The sequence below is a fragment of the Lemur catta genome, chromosome 20, assembly GCF_020740605.2.
Source record: "Lemur catta isolate mLemCat1 chromosome 20, mLemCat1.pri, whole genome shotgun sequence".
In the NCBI taxonomy this organism is placed as follows: Eukaryota; Metazoa; Chordata; class Mammalia; order Primates; family Lemuridae; genus Lemur; species Lemur catta.
The window spans coordinates 17,656,025-17,678,554 of record NC_059147.1 but is presented as its reverse complement, the minus strand read 5'-3'; the positions used below and the strand labels follow the sequence as shown (position 1 = coordinate 17,678,554).

General features: G+C 37.5%; 1 protein-coding gene across 1 annotated transcript in view; it reads right to left on the bottom strand.

Moving 5' to 3' along the window:
* Nucleotides 1-1,350, bottom strand: part of DUXB (double homeobox B) — a 42,579-nt gene extending 41,229 nt beyond the window's left edge. Inside the window, exon 1 of the mRNA XM_045533298.1 lies at nt 1,230-1,350. Coding sequence (XP_045389254.1) covers nt 1,230-1,350 — 121 coding nt within the window. The remainder of the gene's footprint in view (nt 1-1,229) is intronic.
* Between the last annotated feature and the right edge of the window lie 21,180 nt (nt 1,351-22,530).

Genomic DNA, 22,530 nt, shown 5'->3' with positions numbered 1-22,530 from the left:
TTTGCTAATGGTCCACCCCAGGAATGCCTCTCTGTGGGAAATATGTAATGTGGTGGGGCTGGGGCTGGAGCTGGGACTGAATTTGGAAGAGGTGCTGAGGCCACAGGGACAAGCTTGGCACAGTGTCCGTTCTTGCCTCTCCCACTCCATCTTTATAAAGAAGGAAATGCATCCCTCCAGGAGTCCCATCACGAGTGTGTTTACAGACTAGAATTGAGTGACAACAGTCCCCCTTCTCCAATAAGAAGAGCTGAGGGAGATGATTTTACAGTATTTCCTCTCATCAAAGTAACGCAGGCTTGTCTCTCGCTTCCTGACACAGAAAATTGCATTTTGTCACCCATTTGTCAGTTCTTACAGATTTTAAGATAATTAAGGAACATTATAGCAGGTGACAGCTGTTGCCGAATGCCGTGTTGTTAGTTCTTCTGCTTGTTGGATGCCCATGAATCTCGGATGATGATAGCTTGGTGCTCCAGGTTTAATTAGCTGGTTGTTTTGAATCTGTCGAGGCTCTCAGGTGTGGGGTTAGCAGGCTTGCAGTTTGTCTAATCTGAGCTGTGCTCATCACTGGCTGGTGGAGCCGGGTCTAACCAACTCGTAGAAGAGCCAGCTGGGGGTACCCTGACCCTTATCAGGCAAGGACACCAAAGGAATGAGGATGCAGATTTTTGGTGATGGCTATTAAGAACACCCAATGCTAATTGGTTTCCTGATGTTCTTGTATCAAATCATGCTTCTGATTTTGAAATATATTTTCTGATTAAATCTCTTTTGAGGCCATCTCTTCTGTTATTATTATACAGCATGACAATCATAATCCATTGGGATTTATTTCCAAGTTAGTTTTCCAAAAATTGCCTGACATGAAGAGGGAGGTCTAAATGGTCTCAACATTGTCTTTTTAAGTTTACCTCCTCAAATCATGCTTGTTTTCAAGCTAATCTTAACACAAAAAAGTGGTTTCAGGAATAGTTTTAAAAATTGTCCTTAACTAATGCAAAGAGTTCATTCCCAACAATGTACTCGGAATCATTAAAAGTGATAAAGTAGAAGTGCATCAGTTTCTGTTTCAGAACATCGTGAAAGTCTTCTGCTTATGGAAACTGCTTGTGGTCCCTCAGACCAGACATGTACTTTTACACCTTTTCTTTCACACTATTATGCCATTTCCTTTTGTACACCAGGCAAATTCCTCCTCATTTTTAAGGTCTTGGCACAGAGGCTACCTCTTTGAAGCCTTCGCTGATTCCAGCTCCCAGACCCAGGCCCTTTTCTCTTCAGTTCTGCTTCCTCTGCCCTTTGCATGCAAGTCCTTTGAGAGTCAAAACCATCAATGTAGCTTACCATCTACATTAAAGTGATAGTACTGTTTCATTGTCTGCAACACAGCTTTACTGTCACAAGCGACTCTTCCCCAGAAAGATATAAATTGTACATAATCTTATTTTTCATTCTAAGGATTTACAGAGAGTCCTATCACCCTTATTAATAGAAAGCATCAGTGAATAGTTTACCGTTTGCCTCAAAATTCTTGCACTACTGCGTCCAACCATTCTAAACTATTATGTCACAATCCTTAATTTGAACCAAGCTTCCACATTGGAAGAGCTGCCTTAAACCAGATTTAAAAATCTCAATAAATCTCTTCACTTTGCCTTTTCCTCTCTGGGCCATTAGTAAAACTCTTGACCTAGTGTTATCCCTTTCCATGGTGAGCAGTGGACTCAGCTTTGTATTATCAACATGTGCTTTGGTGATAGTTTGAGGGAACCACCATTTGACATACATCATCGTGACCCACATTACTTTGTCTTGTACTTGGTTGTGCCTCTCTTTTCCCAGTTTACCACAAACGTTTGAAGATGAGAATCCTTTCTTTACTGTCTTGCCTATCCTGGAGTCTTATGTTTAACACAGAACATGAGAAATAAATATGCATCTTTTGGAAAAATGGACTTAGTGAAATGTAGAGGAAGCTAATGTCTTTTTCTTTCTTTCTTTCTTTCTTTCTTTTTTTTCAAGTTTTGTGTTAGGCTTGAGAAGCTAATGTCTTAACACATAGAAAAACATTCTGCTTGACCAGATTCAGTCTTGGTCAGTGCTTTTCCAAGTCCTCTTCAGCCTGTTTTAACGATCTTTATGTCTGGCCCCAACTCATCCATCTATTTAATATTTTCCACACGTTCTCTACTCTAAGAGAGCCATTCTTCTCGTTGGTCCATGCTCTTATTCACCTATAGGTAACCATATATTCTGTTCCATGTGCCATGAATGCCTTTCACTTTACCTGATGCTAAACCTTGCACAAAATTTAAGGTCAAATCTGTTATAAATTCTCTGGGTAGCCTTCTCCAACAACTTCACTCTTTGCTTTTAATTTTTATAGTACTTGCACAGTCAGAACTTCATTGTTTTTGGCACTGTCCTCCCATAACTGATATTTATTCAGTCAATTTTGATATTTTGAATTCAAGTTCAAGATCCCATATTTATTCATTCACTTATTTATCCAACTAATATTTATATAAACCCTCTATGGCAATCTGTGACAGTTACTAGGGATGCAGCAATGATTAAGACAGAGTGATCTTAATACATTTTTTATTTTTTTAGTATTCTCAAGTTCCTTAACACAGGGCCAAGTAAAATATCAATGCTCGGCCAATTCGTTTGGTTATTTGGTTCTCCCTCTAGGCTGTCTTCACATTCTTGAAAACATTCATGGAACCCCAGGGAGGCTGGCTCCATATTTTGTACCCAGTTTTATTGCATATTCTATCAACCTTGCTAAAAAAGAAACTTATTTTAAGAAACCTAACATCAGTTACCACAATTTCTGACCGATGTTGATTATCTGGAGTAAAAATGATGCCAAAAAGTGAAACTAAATTGACCTAAAATATAAAAGGTGACATAGGATGTTGAATGTTGGCTGGTGAGGGGTGGAGTGAGTTGCAGAAAAGGCAGGGGGAAGTTAGCAGGACAACCCAAGGCTGAGTTGACTTCAAGTGAAATGGCTAAATCTCTACAACACTGTCCATGAGGGAAGGGCTGAAGAGAGTAGTCTTCTAGGCAGCTATGGTGTTCCACGGGGCTGCTATGTTGGGATCTCTAGGTGGTAGAACTACTTGTTGTAAATGGATGATTCAAACAGAGTTCTCAAGGGTATGTCTTCTCTGAAACTGTCTGATGTTACAGGTGTAGGTTCTGGCCCCCAGGAGAAGGGAGCAGGCAAGGGCAGGAGGAGGAACTGGCTGACTTCATTGTTAGAAATCTGTGCACATGGGGGCAAGTTCAAGGAGGACTCTAGACCCTGCAGGGAAGAAAGAATATCATCAGGAAAAGACGGGACACAGCTACATTCTTTAGAAGAAGTCAGTCTGTAAGGAATGGAGACAAGGCCCACTCAGCAGGCTATATCCAAGACTTTCTTGGATTGGGGATGCAAGACTATTGGCACCCACATAGGCACAGTGCTGGTGCATTTATTGCCACATGTGCAGTGAAGCTTGGCAGAAGGGGCTCCATCTCTGAGTAGGGCAGTGGTAGAGCTGCAGGTCAAAGGTTTCTCATACCCAGGGGAGTGCAGAAGGTGGACCCAGGATTAGTGGGCATGGACAGCAGAGCAACGGTTTAGTCCTTTTCTATTTTTCTGCTTTGATACTACTAGAATAGTTTACATTATTTTATCTTTCTTCTCATTTGGAAGGTAGAGAAATTAATTAGCTATGAAATGACTCAAGGCAGAAACAAAGATAAAATATGAAGGAAAAAGCAAGGTGAATAAATACAAATGCATTGGGTAGCCGATTCTTCAATATTCAAGGCAAAAAAAAAATCAGGCATTATTGTGAAAATGAAATGGCATGCTGATGGAAGATCGGGTGGTTTTACTACAATTTGGATTACTCTTCATGTCAGTGTCCTCCTCCCTCTACTTACAAATAGAGCATTTAATTTAAGAAAAAGTAATACACAGTGAAGATCAATATATAATAATTGATTAATTATTGGAGGAAAATAGTGCAAACTGGAACATTCAGAAGAAAATCTGTATTACAACTCCTTTATCATTTTCTGTGAACCTATTAAAAAAATAATTGGCAACTTTCATGAATGTTGAGAAGGAGAATATTGCTCTCTGTCACAAATAGGTACTGGCACCAACTCACACACGTTAGGTATGATCTGAGCAGTAATTTATTTTTTCTCATAGCCCCAATTGCCACAGTAGATTCACTGGGATTAAAAAACACAGAGCACAGCTTAATTTTAACAAATAATTTAATTTAAAATAACTATTTATTGAGTTTTAGTAAATTGTAATTTTTTCCATGGAGTACTGCCACATAAAGTTGAATTTTCAAACTTTGTTTACTATTACTTCTAGCTTTTTCTCTCTAGGACTTTTCTATTATTTTATCTGAAAGAAGCAATCTCTTTTCTGTTTTCTTATTGAACATATTATTTTACCTATAACTGATCAGAGCACAGCCATCCTAGAAGCAGATTTGTTCAGAGGACAGATAATCATCCAGTTACTGAGAAACTAAATGGGTGAGTCTAGTTCTTAATTCTGATAAACTCTTTGCCTTAACACTTATTGGTCATGTCTGATATTTTTTTCTTAAGGTCATTTATCTTATCCATATCTGCACTGTTTTCCCTTAAGAGAGTCAGGTTCTGATGAGGTGAAATATTATTATAAGGCATTCCTGGAGAGATTATGCTCTTGTTACAAAGCAAAAGACTGGGCATGGCAAGCCCTCCCTTATACTTTTGGCAGATGATATGAGATCACAAAAATAGTAAGAGCTGTTTCTGACTCAATTTTTCCAAATCTTTTTTTTTTTTTTTTGAGACAGAGTCTCACTCTGTTGCCCTGGGTAGATTTCAGTGGTGTCATCACAGCTCACTGCAACCTCAAACTCCTGGGCTTAAGCGATCCTCCTCCCTCAGCCTCCTAAGTAGCTGGGACTACAGGTGTGTGCCATGACACCCGGCCAACTTTTCCAACTCTTAAAAGGGGAATAGCATGTATAAAAACCTATCTTGCACTTACAGAAATTTATAGATAATTTGATAATTTCTGTAAAAATTGTTTCCAAGTTTTGATGAAGATATTCTATTTAAAAAGTTCATGCTGTTCTCAGACAATAGAATTGTGATCTCAAAGTGGGCTTGAGTATTAAACTTACTTTTAAAAGATAAGAAACCACATATCCTACATTTATAATAGGTTTAAAAACAAAACTTTTTTCAAATAAATAATTTTCTGTGAAAAGCATGGAAAAGAGGCTTTTCAAAATGGCTACTAAAATAATTATTACCTTTTTGAACTGTTGTAAACATAGCATGACCATGGTATTAAAAAAATGGCAAAAGCAAGAATCATTTATAATACTTCTAATAATTAATCAAACAAAAATGTTACTGATAGAAAAGTAGGCTTAGAAAGTAGGTGCTTTAATATTAATCTCATTATTATTGTCATTATAACAACAGAGCATGCATTAAACAACAAATTAAGTGTGGTGTAAACTAGGTGGAGGAGACATACTGGAATGCTGCAAAATGACTCTTCTAACAGCCTTGGGTTGTAGTCACAGGCAAGCATAGTCCAGCTCAAAGCAGGAAGTGCCTCCTGGCTTCTAGCTGTCAGAGGTTGGCGTGGGCTCTCTTTTGAGTTGGTCAGTGCTCTGGTATTTTGGAGTGTACAGAAGAGCATGAATGACTACTGGTTCCGTTTTAGAATGGATTCATTCATGTGGAATGGGAATGTATTAGGTGAAATAAACATCTCTTCCAATGTTGACATTATATAATTCTAGCCTTTTTGGAAAGTAATTCATAGATTTGATCCCTGTACCTCTGGACTGTATATATCCTCTTTCGCAGACCCAGCAGTATTGTATACCTAGGGTTGTTCACCCAGAGAACCTGATACATTTTCATCAGTGCCTTGGTGGTTGTGCTGCTTTTATCACACCAGCAAGTAAAAAGCAAGACTTGTTCTATCTCGGTCTGTTGCCACAGGCCATGTGTACTGCGAACATGGCTGCTGTTGTTAGTGTGAGTATAACTCGGGGAAGGAGAGACAGAGAAGCTTTGCCTGTGATGGTGGGAGGCAGGAGAGGAAAGCATTGACCATGGCATGGGTATTATAATAGTCATAAAACCCCTGATCATTCTCTCCTATTCCTGATTAAATGGAATGCCGACGAGCTGATTAAAGTCCCTTTTAAACTTCCAGGACATCTGCTACAACCAAATGTTGGTGCTTATAAGCATTATGCAGTCACAGAAAGTAGAGAACTGAAACTCTTCTTATTTTATACGTGTGAAGAGCAAGTACATTTTATCTTTCAGTTTTGTGCCTCCTACCTCTAAAACATCATTAAATGCTACCTTGGAAAGGGCTTTTTATTCACTTACCACTGTTATTAGAATAAAATATGGAGTCATTTATCGGTAGGTCAGGGTCAAGAAATTTAAAAAGTTTTGCTCCTCCTTACCTTGTGAAGCTAACTGATAGCACTGTAGAGTGACATGGTGGAAGGAGAGAGGATTTTAAAGGAAGGTCGATGTTCAGACTCTGTGTCTGCCACTTTACTAAATGAGGGACCTTGATAGAGTTAATTAGCCTCCCGAGTCTCAGTTTCATCACCTGTAAAATAAGGATACTAACACATAATTTATAGTGTTGTTATACCGAACTTATAGGCAGTAGTAAATAAGTGGCACAGAGTGCAGAGTTTGTTGTAGGGATTAGCCCATAGACAATTGAAGGTTCTAGTTAGAGTTTATGTACAATTACTGCTTCTGTGTTGGATGCTGCAGCTTGGAGTTGGCAGGATCAGCAGTTAGGAAGAAAGATGGAGAAGAAGCAGGAGAGAGTAGTAAGCACAAACTGGAACCGCAAGGATGGGCTGGAGCTCTCAGCGGGAAATGGAACCCAGGTAAATCTCTCATGGCTTCCAAGCCTCCAACTTCATTGAGGTGGATGACTGGCAGGGGCAGCTGGCACCCTTCATTGCAGAGCAAAAGAGGCACCTAGCCCAGGGGTTGGAGGAACTGAAGGAGGAGATCTAGCAGCAGCTGGAGGAGTGGCAGCCAGCTCATTGCTTTGCTCCAAGGTGAGTCAGCAGATCAGTGACAACACAGGTGAGCTGCAATAGTGCCTGCAGCCCAGCACCACCTTCTGGGTATAAAAAGAATATGGTGGTCATTTCACTTCTACTTTCCCAATCTCATGTAAAATGTCTCTTGTGGCCCACGTGAATCTAGAACTGTGCAGAGAAGGGGGCTTCTGGCAGACAGTTCCAGTGAGCTAAATTGACATAGAACAAAGTCACCATAGAACAAAGTAACAAAGTATCTATTGGTATTAAGAATTCCTTCCGCAAATTCTTTCCACAAATTCTTTTCTCTTCATCACCCAGCTCATTCTCATGCCTTGTATGAAGTTGCCATTGTAATTCCTTATAGTACTCAGAGCATACGTTGTGAAATTTTCTCCTCTTCAATATATCTCTACATTGGTAATTCTCAGCTAAGGTGGTTTTGTCCTTGGCTGAGATAGTTGCCAATGTCTGGAGACATTTGGGGCTGCTGTGACGGGAGAGGGTGCTACTGGCATCCAGTGGGTAGAGTCAAGGATGTTAAATGTCCTATAATGCACAGAACAGCCCTCCCACAACAAAGTATTACCCGGCTCAAAATGCCAGTAATCCTGAGGCTGAGAAACCCTATGTACAGTTATCTTCTCACTTATCTCTGTGGTTTCTAGGAAGAAGTATTCACTTCTTTCCTGAAGTCAATTCCTTTACCTGTGCTTTTGTTCACACCACTTCCAACCCTTCAAGAACCTCATGCACTCTCTTCTCTGTCTATTTTATGTTACAGACTAAACAGAATAAATAGATAAAAAATAATCACATTTGCTTTCCCTTTAGATCTTGCAAAGTACTATCCACTTACTATCCCTGTCTTTAATTACAAACTCTAATGGAATGATCCATGTTGGTTACTTGTTGCCTCCATACCTCTAGCAGTCTGGTGCCTCTCAGCAAAACTCCAGAATGAGAGTATTCTGGAAAAATTTGTGGATTTTTAAAAAACAAAGTTAATTGACTTTCCACAATCAAAATGAATTTCATATCCTACGTACATGGTCTTCAAATTCTCTCTCCTATTGCCCACTGAAGTCATCATGTTGAATTTTTATTCCCAATATTATAAAAAACCTTCTCTTTTTGATATCTCTAATGACTTCCAGGTTGCTAAATCCCATGGACATGTCTCAGTATTTGACACATTTGATCACTCCTTTTTTAACACGCTTTCTTCACTCAGCTTAGCAGAACTCCACACCCTCCTGGGTTTTCTCCTGGCACCATTCTCAGTCTGTTTTGCTGGTCCCTCTTCTTCTTGACTTTTTAATTTTGGAGGTTCCCATGACTCAGTTTTTGAATCTCTTTTCTTTTGTAACTACATCCCCTTCCTTGCAGATCTCCTCCAATCTCAGGGCTCTAAATAATCTCTCTCTATTGAAGATCCCAAATTGCAATCTGGACCTAGATCCTGATCCCTGAGCTCCTGTATTCAATTATCTTTTTAAAATCTCCATTTTAAAAAATAGAAATATCAGTCTTATGCTAAAAACTGAACTTTTTATTTTCCTATAAACCTATCTCAAAAAATGTCAACTACATCCTTCCAGTTATCCTGGCCCCAAATTTCAGATAGTCGTCAATGCTTCTATCTCACAAACTGTGTAGAATCAATCATAAAATAGTGTCAGTTCTATCTTCAACTGGCAGGAAGTTTTCAAGTTATAACTGGTAGGGCTCAGAAAACAGTACCCCAAAATGAAGGCCTCAGAAACAGCCTCAGAAGCAAAAGTTTTTCTCCAACCTTCTACCCTCTTATCGTTCTGCCCCATTCCCACCCCCGCCCCGCGCTAACCATAGAAACTAGAATCCCTCTTCCCTAAGGTGGCTGTTAAAATTCAGAATCCCTTTTCCTGAAAGCCAGCCATAAAACCTAAAAACGTAATACTACTCTAACTTTTCTTCTGCCTTTCTGTGTAAAAACTGGCCATAAATAAATGATCTGACCTACCTTATTTGACTATAGGTCATAAGACCCCCTTTCCACAGAGGGCCCTACCCCACATCCAGAAGGAAGGAATGCTACTGGGACAGGCCAAGAAGAATCTAGATAGACAGGTCTTCCTGGGTTTCCCCACTCAATCTGTTAACATTTTTGTCCAATCATATTTCTACATGGCTGTCCACACTTTGTTAAACCTAAGTATAAAAATGGAAAACTTCCCCTGTATCTTCACGTCTTCATTCTGAAGGCTCCCATGTATACACATTAAATAAATTCATATGCCTTTTCCCCAATTAATCTGCCTTTTGCGTGTTGATTTTTCAGCAAACCTTCACAGGGCCAAGGGAAACTTTTCTCATGGGCCTTGCGTACCCTCAGACTTCTCTCTAGACCACACTTGCCTAACAGTAATCGCCTGATTTTAGCATCTTTTGCAATCTGGATAGGCTGAGAGTTTCCCAAATCATGCAGTCCTCACTGGGCTGATTCTTTTACTTGATTCTTTCTTTAATTTGTGTCTTTCTTCTAGCATTTTAGTATAAGCAGCAATAAGAAACCAGGTTGTATCTTTAAAACTTCACTTGAGAATCTCCTCAGTTAAATTTCCAAATTAATCACTTAGAAGTTCTGCTTTCCACACAATGGCAGGTTGCAATTTAGTGAACTCTCTGTTGCTATATAACAAAGATCATTTTTCTCTTAGTTTCTAATACAATGTTTCTCATTTCCTTCTGAGCCTTCTGAGCAGCACCTTTGCTGTTCATATTTTTACCAATATTCTGCTTATGGCAATGCACGCATTCTCTGAGATGATAGGCTTTCTCTGTTGTGCCTCTCACCCCTTTCTGAGCTCTCACCAGCAGTGCCTTTAACATCCACATTTCTGCCAATAGCCTATTGAAAGCAGTGTATTATGTGATTCAAAATTCTTCCAGCCTCTGTCCGTCACCAAATTGCGAAGCCATTTTCACACTTTTAAGTCTTTGTTACAGCAGCACCCAACTTCTCGGTACCAAAATCTGTGTTTATTTCCTGTGGCTGCTGTAACCAAGTACCACAAACGTGCTGGCTTAAAACAACACAAATCTATTCTCTCACAGTTCTAGAGGCCAGAAATCAGAAATTAGAATCACTAGGTCAAAATCAAGGTATGAGCAGAGCTGCACTGATCCTGGAGGTCCAAGGAGACCTGGGGATAATTTCCTTGTCTCTTCCAGCTTCTAGTGTATACTGGCATTCCTTGCCTTGTAGATAACTGATAGCACTGTAGATGTAGCCCCATCACTCTATTCCTTAAGGTCAGGACCTTCAAATATCTCTCTACATCACTTTCTCCACTCTGTGTATAAAGTCTGTGTCTGCCTCTCTGTTAGAAGGATACATGATTGCATTTAAAGCCCGCCTGGATAATGTAGCATCATTTTCCCATTTCAATATCCTTAACTTGATCACATCTACAAAGACTCTTTTTTAGGCATATAAGACAACATTCACAGATTTCAGGGATTAGGGCCTGGATATCTTTTGGGGTCCATTTTTCAGCCTACCATAACCTCAAAGCCCCCTCAATGATTGGACTGTGTCTCTGGTTGCAACAATCACTATATAGCCATGAAACAGAAACTACATATATATTTAAAATCCCAAGACCTCACTCCATCTATTTCCTTGACTGTCCCATTTTCCTCACAGGTACCACATCAGCCTGGCACAATTTATCTTCTAGATGCTACAACTCATGACTTTTTATTGATATCAAATGCTTTGGTTTATAAGTTGGATGGGTTTGGGGAACTCCAATCAGCTTGTAAGGGAGCTCGGCATTGCAGAGTTGAGATTGTGTCAGCAGAATATACTGGCATTTTATTTATCTATTATTTATTTATTTATTTTATTTAAAAATATTAAGAGGGTACAAATGTTTTTGTTACATGGATAGCTTTAATAATGCTCATGTACTGGCATTTTAAATGCACTGAACCAGAAGTCAGGAAAGTGGGTTTAACACATTGACTGCCATATTAGAAAAAAAATTTTTTTCCTTAGGGCCACAGCGTTTTATTATGAAAATAGAATAAAAACTTCAAAAGCAAAACAATCCTTTCTAATTTAATGAAAAATTTTATGAAAATGAAAATTTATTGACTTCTATTCATTTAATCCACGTTTTTAGGATGAATTTGTCAGTATTAATTGTAACAGTAAGAACATTAACAAGGAAGATTTTCACGAACCAACTGTAGGGTTTTGCCCAGGTTTTGCTTCACGAAGCCCTGGGCCCAAAACTAGTGTGAGTTAAATACAACTCACATGGCAGTTAATGTATTAAGTCTTGGCTGTTACTTTTAAAAACTTGAGACCTAAGGCCAATGACTCAACCTTTCTAATTCTTAGTTAACTCATCTGCAGAATGAATGTTAATGTTTATGGAGATGAAAATGAGGTGACATATGAAAAGCCTTTGCTAACTGAAACTTTTAGTGAAATAACAAATAAGATGAAAATGATGATATGAGTAGTTGCTGAGATGGCCTTAATGTTCCCCTCAGCTCCACTAAATTTTAGGTTACTTTCTGACTCCAGGCCCCTGACCTTTCTTTTCTTAGAGCATTTACTTTAGAAAATTTGTAAATTCTTTCTCTGCCCCTTTGAAATGTAAATCTTCTTCCAACCTCTTGCCAGTTTTATAACCCAGGAATGTCGTCCTGAGGGATCTGGGAGCCATCCCTTTGAAATGTAATTGCCAAGGAAGATAGCACCCCTATCGCCCAGTCTCTTTGTGGGAAAGCAAGCTAACTTCAGTGAGAGTCTCCCTCCAAGTTCGTAAAACTACTTCCTGTCATGAAGATAAGAGAAAGTTTACTTTTCCTCTGGGTAAGAAATGTATGTCAAATATCCCCCACTCCAGCTTTTAAAAGCTCTCCCACTCATTGTTTCAGTGGAGCTAAGACTCGTCTCTCTCCCCTATTGCAGTAGCCTTGAAGAAAGTCTTCCTTACCTGTTTAACTTTGTCCGGTGCAATTTTGCTTTGACAATGCTTTCATATGGTAACCACTATTCTTTAATTATTTCTGTCAAGACTCTCCAGTATAAACATAAAAGTGATAGTACTTTTAGAGAAAATTATTGAATAACTTTTCATTTTCATTTCTCCAAAATTACAGCATGTTTATACTTCGAAAAGCATGAGAAAATGACTCTTGATCTCCTCTTGCTAGATATGTCCTTTTTCATCATCTCATTTTTATAAATTCCCTGTTTAATGCCCTAATTATACTTATTTTTCCTCATTTGCAGCTGTTAAATGATAATTTTCAAAAAAGGTAAAATCACAGTTCCCATATAGATATAAAATAAATAGTTGTTAAAAATTTTGTTTAACTTTCTAATTGGTGAGGGAATCAAGTAGTTGTTTACTAGGTTCAGAAGAGAACCCTGGGTTGTCCACAGTGGAGTGGGAAGTCAGTTGATCCTCAGCAGAATTCGCATTTCTATGGTCAATAATTATTTTGCATTTCTATCAGCTATCCACAATTTACAGAGATGTAAAATACCTCTCACAGAATCATAATTCTGTTTACCTATAGACAATGCATAGTTTCCTTTTGAAGCACAATTTTTTCTCTATAGATTCTTGATTCATTATTTTATTACATGATACAGAGTTGCAGGATGAAAGTGCTGGGGAACTGTTAAAATTTTCAGGGTTAGGATTTGGGTAACTGTTTTATTTATAATTGAAAAAAAAAAGGACACAAGGTAAAATTATTTTTAATAGAAGCAGCCAATGAACCTGAGAAAGGATTTGGTGAAAGTTCTATTACGTTAAAGGACAATGAAGTTCAGAATCTCAAGATGGAAGGACCTTCAGCTTTTGTGCTACTGATATGTAGGGACGGAGAAGATGTCAATTTGATCAGAGTGCACAAGGTTTTTTTATATTTGAAATGGAATTGGCCTGATGGATAACGCATGAGCCCTTTGAACCTCTGAAGTAGGAGTCTGCTAACGACTACCTAGGACCAAGATAACCGAGTCAGACACCTCTGGGATGGAGCTGCGAGAGCTTGGGCTGGAGTCAAGCTCAAAAGGAAAATTCACTGGCTATAAGATGAAAGGGTGTTAAACTGTCTAGTGGTGCATCATGACCTCAAAAGTCCTTCATGCCAAGTTTCATCACCTCTGAGTGATCTTTGCTCTCAGTTTAGTGTGCAACATCATGTGGCAGAAAGTAGTTATTGTTAAATGTCCTCACATTTTAGGGACAATAAGAACAACGTGCAAATTAACCATGGGTAATATTCTTGGCCACATACAATTATGGGTATTTAAAATTTTTAGATGCTAATTAATCCCAAAGTTCCTTGTGAATAGTGCCAGTTTGCCTCCAAATAACATGTTACAGAGATAGAATAATTTACCATAAGCAACTGCACCAGCAACAGTGGCTGGCACATAGATAGATGCTAGTCAAGAAATGTTTTTGGTATTGACTGACTGGAAAAGCATCCAAGAACACGTTCCATTTTTCTCTGATAAAACACACTTGATACTCAGTTACCACAAAAGGTGGCTGACCTCAGACAGAGTGATGGTGTGGAACTGTGCTACTGTCACACACACTAACTTTCCTTTTCCTTAGCGTTCCTGTTTGTTACGTGATCTTTATATCCTCTGTTTATTTCTGGGAAACTAAACAATGGAATTTAGGAACACATTGGCGGTGTAAATGTAAATAAATGTACACATGCCATGAAAAAACTCTAGCCTGGGAAACTTTCTTGCACACTGTGGGTGTAGTGTGACCTAGAACATCATTATCTCCAGGCACGCTTCCTATTTGTAATCATATCTATAAAAAAAACATGATTTGATTTCTAAGCAGTAGGCCTGATGAACTGAACAACATGGAAACAGAACACGCTGACCTCTTTGATGACAGAAACTATTAATTACCTCCTTTATAAACCATGAGAGCACCCAGTATAGTGGACTCAGGGTTGATTCAGTGAACCTTTAGGGGGCCGGGGGCCTTTGCTCCCTACGTTATGTATGTATATATGCCCCACTGCTTTTTATATTACAACTCTTCCTCTATTATTGCATTTATTTGATTCAGATATATCCTATTAAGAGTAAATATTACATAGAATGGAGAGACTTTGTTATAAATCTTCAATATATAGAGTTCCTTTTTATTTATTTAGCTGTGTAATCCTTTTCTACATAATCATCTGAATTTTTACTTTCATAAAACATACATGCTATTTTATTTTTTTTATTTTATTTTTTTTTCTGAGACAGAGTCTCACTTTGTTACCCGGGCTAGAGTGAGTGCCGTGGCATCAGCCTAGCTCACAGCAACCTCAAACTCCTGGGCTTAAGCGATCCTACTGCCTCAGCCTCCCGAGTAGCTGGGACTACAGGCATGAGCCACCATGCCCGGCTAATTTTTTTTTTTTTTTTTGTATATATATTTTTAGTTGGCCAGATAATTTCTTTCTATTTTTAGTAGAGACGGGGTCTCACTCTTGCTCAGGCTGGTCTCGAACTCCTGACCTCGAGCGATCCACCCGCCTCGGCCTCCCAGAGCTAGGATTACAGGCGTGAGCCACCGCGCCCGGCCCATACATGCTATTTTAATTTATTCTCAAGGAACCAAAAGTCCTTGAACATTTTCTGAACAAATAGTCTATTGACCTATTGTCATCTCTAAATAAACTGGTAATATTTCTCCCGCATATCCTATTATTTCCAATTTTTGTTAATCATACTCCAGCCCATTTGGAACTTATCATTTATTTGCTGTTTTAAAATTACATTCATTGCATTCTTTTTCTCAGTCTTTTTTATGGTTGATACGAATCTCAGATATATGCCTCTCTGCAATTTCTGCTAGAAAGTATAAGAAGACAACAGCAAAGGGGAGTTAGTTTATTTGTCACAGGACCTTTAGGAGAGCTGAAAGGTAGAAAACACAGCAATATGAACGCTGGTTACTAAACCAAACTTCATTCTGCCAGACAGAAAGCCCCTGTATACAGCAAGAAATGTATCTGATGAGTCAGTGGCTGAGCAGAAATTAGACTTGTGTAGATCAACTATTTGAGGCAGCTCTTAATTAGCCGTCCCTGTTAAGAAGTGGTAAGATGAAATATCTATCTGTTGAGAATTCTCTAGACCATTTTAATATCTCCATTCCCATATCAATGACTCATTCTAAATACAGGCTTGCCTTTTATACAGATGAGTCAAAAAACAAAACAGATTCTTACATCTTTTATTTCAAATGGCTTAAAAAAAATATTCTGTAAGATCCAGTTCCCTGAAAATCCATAAGGAATAACATTTAAATTCACTGGGAACCTCCCTCACCCTATACTTCTGAATTTATGGAACCATTAATCTTGTTTTCGAAATGAAAGAATATTTCCCTCTTTCAAAACTTTTGTAGAAACTACTTTCTGAAATTTCTATACCTTATGTAAATACAGATTGAGATTCAGATAGGATTCAGATAGCATGCTCAGGGTCTCACTGCTTTTTGTGTTAGAACTCTGGAAGTTTCTGTTTCCTTTCTGAAGGCAGCACTCTTGTCTGGCAGACCTCATGTTGCCAATTGATGGGTGTCTTCAGAGACTACATGACACATTTGACAGGGAAATCATACCAGCCCTTTGGGGGAGAGAGGGGGAAAGTCATTCTAGCAGGAGAATGATAGCCATTTTGATCAAGGGGCTTTGTGTTTGATCTCTGCTTGGACCCAAAGAGGAGAAAGTGTATGATAAGAAAGATAGCAAAGCAAAGGTCCCAGGATTGTAGATAGAATTCTTCAATTGTTAGTAAACGAACTTGTCCTGACAATTAGGATGATGTTAGATGAAAGACGTAAATCCCCGGATAAGAAACGTACCTCTTTCTGGGATCACCTTTGTGTCCAGCTATTAACTCTGCGGTGTCCAACATTGAGGAGTGAAGCTCTTTTCCTTCTAGAGTTAGTAATATTGATTGTTCATTTAAAATTTGGTTTTGACCTGACATGTCTCATATTCTAAGGGCAATAAAATGTAGGACAGAGACCTAAATCCTCCATCTTGGCGCTGTATTATGGGTGGGTTTTTCCTTGAAAATGTTAGTTAACTTCAGCATCAAAACATCTCACACTGAAGATTACAGCGAGAATTTTTATTACCCTAGTATAAAAAGATTAATAGTCATTGATTGCTTTTCTTTTTGAATGCCATGAGAGAAATATTGACATTTATGTGGAAAAAGGAATACTCAGCAGTGAGTAGGGGCAGAAACAACTATTCCAAGACTAACGTCATGGACTTTAATCAGAGAACATCTTAGGGAGTGTGAAGATAAATGCTTGCAATGGAATCGTGCACATGTAAGTGAATACACAAATTATGCCAGTGTGTCTGATCACTTGTGTGACCTCTAATTAGGATGTTTCCCATACTAAAATCCTTTCCTGTGGACTTTGTGTTTGATGTCTTTCAGGCAGCATTATAATTTGGGTTATCTATATTTTTGGATATAGTTGTAGATCACATTCTCATTAATGTACAAATTTCCATTGTGTGAATATTAACATACACTACAAATTACCTATTTATTTTATTGCTGATAGGCTTGTAGGTACTCTGTTAGTTTTTTGGCTCTTGCAGATATTCATGCAATGGATATTCTAGACCAGGGGATGGCAATCTGTGATACACAGAGCCTATTTCTATACAGACAGTGACCTAAGATTTTTTTTCCATTTTAAAGGATTTTAGAAAACATAAAGAAGAATATGTGACAGAGACTGTAGGTGGACATCAAAACCTGAAATATTTATTATCTAATCCTTTACAGAAAAGTTTGCTTACTCATTTCTAGATCATGACTTTCCTAAGGTACTTCTACTTTATTTATACTGCTTGGGGTTTGAAGAGTTTCTTGAAACTATAGCTTGATTTCTTTCATGAGTATTGTAAATTCTCTCTCAGCTACTGTCTTGGAAAATGGTGCTCTGCACCATTCTTTCTCACCTCAGCTTTTGAGAATCCAATTATCCATATTTATACCTTTTGACCATGACCCATATGTTTTTTACATTATTTTCTGCTTCAGGTATTTTCCCACTGAGTGCTTTAGTTGAATACTTTGTTTTGAGCTATCTCCCAGTACAGGCATACCTCAGAGATATTATGGATTTGATTCCAGAACACCACAATGAAGCACGTCACACAAAATTTTTGGCTTCCCAGTGCATATAAAAGTTATGTTTATACTATACTGTAGTTTTTGAAGTGTGCAACAGCATTATGTCTAAAAAAAGTATGTAATTTAATTAAAAATTCTTTATTGCTAAAGAAATGCTAATGATCAGCCGGGCGCGGTGGCTCACGCCTGTAATCCTAGCACTCTGGGAGGCTGAGGCGGGTGGATCGCTCAAGGTCAGGAGTTCGAGACCAGCCTGAGCAAGAGTGAGACCCTGTCTCTACTAAAAATAGAAAGAAATTATCTGGCCAACTAAAAATCTATATAGAAAAAATTAGCCGGGCATGGTGGCGCATGCCTGTAGTCCCAGCTACTCGGGAGGCTGAGGCAGTAGGATGGCTTAAGCCCAGGAGTTTGAGGTTGCTGTGAGCTAGGCTGACGCCACGGCACTCACTCTAGCCCGGGAAACAGAGCGAGACTGTCTCAAAAAAAAAAAAAAGAAATGCTAATGATCATTTCAGCCTTCAACAAGTCATAATCTTTTTGCTAGTGGAGGGTCTTGCCTTGATGTTGATGACTGCTGACTGACCAGGGCGGTGGCTGCTGAAGGTGGGGGTGACTATGGCAATTTTTAAAAATAAGGCAACAAAGTTTGCCACATCAGTTGACTCTTCCTTTCATGAAAATTTCTCTGTAGCGTGGAATGCTGTTTGATAGCGTTTTACCCATAGTGAGCTGCTTTCAAAATTGGAGTCAATCCTTTCAAACCCTGCCACTGCTTTATCAACTAAGTTTATGTAATATTCTAAATCTTTTATTGTCATTTTCATAATGTTCACAGCATCTTCACCAGTAGATTTCATCTCAAGAAATCACTTTCTTTGCTCGTCCGTAAGAAAGAAGCAATTCTTTATCCATTCAAGTTTTGTTATGAAATTGCCGCAATTTAGTCACATCTTCAAGCTCTACTTCTAATTCTATTTTGTTATGACTTTTTACATCTATATTCACGAAGGATATTGGTGTGTAAGTTTCTTTTTTGTTCAGTCTGGTTTTGGTGTCACGATAGCACTGGCTTCATAAAATGAATTGGGAAGTGTTACCTATTCTATTTTCTTGAAGAGACTGTGTAGAATGAGCACACATGTATATAGAGGGAAGTAAAACTCAACAGAAATCAAGCAGGGGAAGGGTGCAGGAGGGGATGGGCGATAACCTACTTCATGGGTACAGTGAACACTACCTGGATGATGGGCACACTTATAAACATTAGTTATAAGATGCAAGCATTATAAAAGTGATCCATGTAACAAAAAATGTTAATATTTGTACCCTCACAATACTTAGAAATAAAAAAATGCATAGTGTTAATTTTTCTTTAAACATTTGGTAGAATTCTCCAGAGAAAGCATCTGGGTTGGAGATGTTTTTAAGAGGGGGTTTTAAATTATGAGTTCAATTTTCTTAATAATTATAATGCCTTTCAAGTTATTTATTTCATATTGAATGAATTGTGTTAGTTTGGGTTTTCTAAGAATTAGTCCATTTCATCTGAGTCGTCAAATTTATGTGTGTAGTAGTATTTGGCGTAATCCCTTATTATCCTTTGATGTCTGCAGAATCTGCAGTGAAATCTTTTTCATTCCTGAAATTGGTAACTTGTATCTTCTCTCACTTTTTTCCTTGTCAATCTTGCCAGAGATTTATCAATTTTAATTTTTCAAAAAACACCCAGCTCTTTGTCTCATTGATTTTATTTATTTTTTCTGTTTTTAATTTTATTAACTTCTGCTCTTTAATATTTTAATTCTTCTACTTGCTTTGGGCTTACTTAACTCCTGTTTTCCTAGGTTTTTGAGATGGGAACTTAGTCTATTGATTGGAGACTTTTCCTCTTCTCATGTGGGAATTTAATTCTATACATTTCCCTCTCAGCTCTGCTTTAACTGTCTCATAGATTTTGATCTATTGTATTTTTATTTTCATTCAGTTCTATGTATTTTTGATTTCGCATGATACTTCTCCTTTGACTCATGGATTATTTAGAAATGTGTTGTTGAATTTCCCAATGTATGGAGATTTTCCTGTTATCTTTCTGCTGATATCTACTTTGATTCCATCTTGGTCAGAGAACACACTCTGTACATTTAAATTCTTTTAAATATACATTCTTCTAAATATAAATTCTTTTGAATTTGTTGAGCTTTTGGCTCAGGATACAGTCTAATTTAGTCTATGTCCAGTGGCACTCGAAACGAATTTATACTACATTATTGTTGGCTGGAGTGTTTTATAAATGTCAATTAGATTCTTTTGGTTGATGGTGTCGTTATGTTCTGTATCCTTGCTGATTTTCTGTCTTGTCCTATCAATTGTTGAGAGAGTGGTGTTGAAGTCTCCAACTACAATTGTATATTTGTCTATTTCTCCTTTCCTTTCTGTTCTATCAGGTTTGCTTTACATATTTTCAGCTGTTGTGTGGTGCATACCTATTTAGGATTATGTCTTAATGGTGGATTGGCCCTGTGAGCATTTTATAAAGATCTTCTCTCTCTCCGGATATTTTCTTTGCTTTAAAATCTATTTTAGCTGATGTTAATATAATCATTCCTGTTTTCTTTTGATCAATGTTTGTGTGGTATGTCTTTTCTCATTCTTTTACTGTCAGGCTGCCTATATCATTATAATTGAAGTGCCTTTATGTAGGCAGCATATAGTTAAATCACGTTTTAAATCCACTCTGCCAGCCTGTATCTTTTAATTGGTGTCTTTAGACCATTTACTTTTTGTTAATTAAAAAAATGTGTTTCTAATAGCATAGGAAGAAACACTTTTTAAGGTATTTTGGTAGAACCTTGGTTTTTTTATTGTAATTAGAGTGACCAACTCATTCTGGTTTGCCGAGGACTTTCCTAGTTTTAACACTAAAAGTCCTGTGTCCCAGGAAGCCCCATAGTCCCAGGAAACCAGGACAGTTACAGACCACTCACTTTTAAAGTAGTTATTGATATATTAGAGCTTAGGTCTGCAATTTAATTTTATCTCTTCTATTTGTTCTCTCTGTTTTTTATTTCTCTGTTTTCTTTTGACTGCCTTGATGTGAGTTACTTGAAACATTTTTTAGAATTTCATTTAGTTTTATCTATAGTGTTTAGGAGTATATCTCTTTGCATAACTTTACTTAGTGGTTGCTATAGGTATTACATTACATGCACATAATTTATCACAGTCTATTGGTGTCATCAGTTCACAAGTTTGAGAGAAGTATAGAAACTGTACCTTCCTTTGAGACCCTTACTCTCCACTATTTATAATGTAATTGTCTTTAATATTTTCTCTACAGGCCATATTAAGAGCCACATGAAAAAATGTTATATAATACTTTTTTGTTTCCACCATCAAATGTAGTTTACAAAACATAAAAGAGAAGGAAAACCTATTGCATTTACACATATTTTTGCTTACCATATTCTTCTTCCTTTATGATGCTCTGACATTTCTTTTTCCATCATTTCCTTTTTGTTTACATAACTTCCATTAGCCATTATTTTAAGGGAGGAGGTCTTCTGATGACAAATTACCTACATTTTTCTTCATCTGAGACTATTTTGATTTCCCTTTCACTCCTCAGTGGATATAGGTTCTGAGTTAATGTCTCACCAGAAACCATGGAGGTCAGGAGAAAGTAGCACCAGAAAATAGGGGAGAATGTCTTGAGAAAGAAACAGTATGCAGCAAGTAACTATTAATTATCACCTATAAACTATTAGTTTACAGGCTAAATATGTGAATTATGTTTCAAGACAGCTTCAGATCTCTCTGTATACCTTATTGTTTATTTATTTATGTATTTATTTTACTGACTGCTCATTCATCAGTCATCTCTGCATGCCTTAGCCTTATAGCAGAGAATAATTCAGATTTATAGGTTGTGGGGGAATAAAAGGGAGAGGAAAATGGGAGAGGTAGCAAGAGCTCACTTGAAAGCATGTGACTTGTTTGGTTAAACAGCAATGAAGTCTCTCTAGAAATGTTTTCTATGTTAACATTTTCCTACATTATCTTAACCTTAATCAACTTCTTTTGGTTTTTCATATTTTATCTTGGAAGCCTGCCTCATTTCCTCTCAGCAAAATTTTCTAAGGAAATCTAAGAATAGCTCCAATTTTCAGCATGGAGGTATAAAACTGCTTGGGTGAAAGATTTTTTAAGACTTGAAAACTTGACTTGCTGCCTTGTTGGTTTGGAAATGGTGTTCAAACTACAAACATATTACCCTGCTCTGGTGATACCCCGGAAGTAAATCCTGGATTATAAGATTTATAGGATTTTGGGAGCACAGATATTTTTCTAGGGTTTTGCAGCATCTCCAAAATATAGATACACCTCCAAACTTAATTGGGCAATTTGGAAATGTATAAGGAGGATGTCTAGGTAACCTGAGACCAAACACAGAATAGAAAAATTGCCTTTGTCTGCTAAGGAAATTAGGTGAGGTCATCTTAAATCCTTGTCAAAATGATGTTCTTGTAGATGAAGCCAGAGAAAAAGCTTATTCACAAAAAGGCTATGGCCACACAATACTATTTTGCTCTCCTTGTCCAGTAGAATATTTAAAATTATGTTCAATTTTCTCTCATCCAGTATGAACAATTATAATAAAATATCCAAGGAGGAGCATGGAGCCCAATCATCATTAAATTTAATAATCTTTTTCCCAGTAACAAGTAAATCATCATTGTACTTGATGTTGTGTCAGTTTGAGTTTAAAAAAGGAATTGGAAAGTTCCTCTAATTGAAGAAGTATATGCAAACCCACTTTTCCGATTCCTCTCACTCTAGGAAACAAAACCTAGAAGCATATCACACTGTAAGGATCCAGAATTTTTAAATTTTTTTATTAGAAAGTGGTTTGCAAGTATCCGAGAAGGAAAGGATATGCTTCTAGTGTTTTAATTCTCCATGGAGAATTTCATGAAGAAAATAAGTAGTTGATTTAATTTTATTGTATTCAATTTTAGATGGTGTTTTCAAATGTAATATTAAAAAATTAAAGGTGTTATTTTAATTTGGTGTCCTCAAATGGTGGTGTTATTGGGTAGAGAACAGATCTAGCATAGGGAACATGTCAATTAATTACTATTTTTTTTTTTTTTTTGAGACAGAGTCTCACTCTCTTGCCTGGGCTAGAGTGCCGTG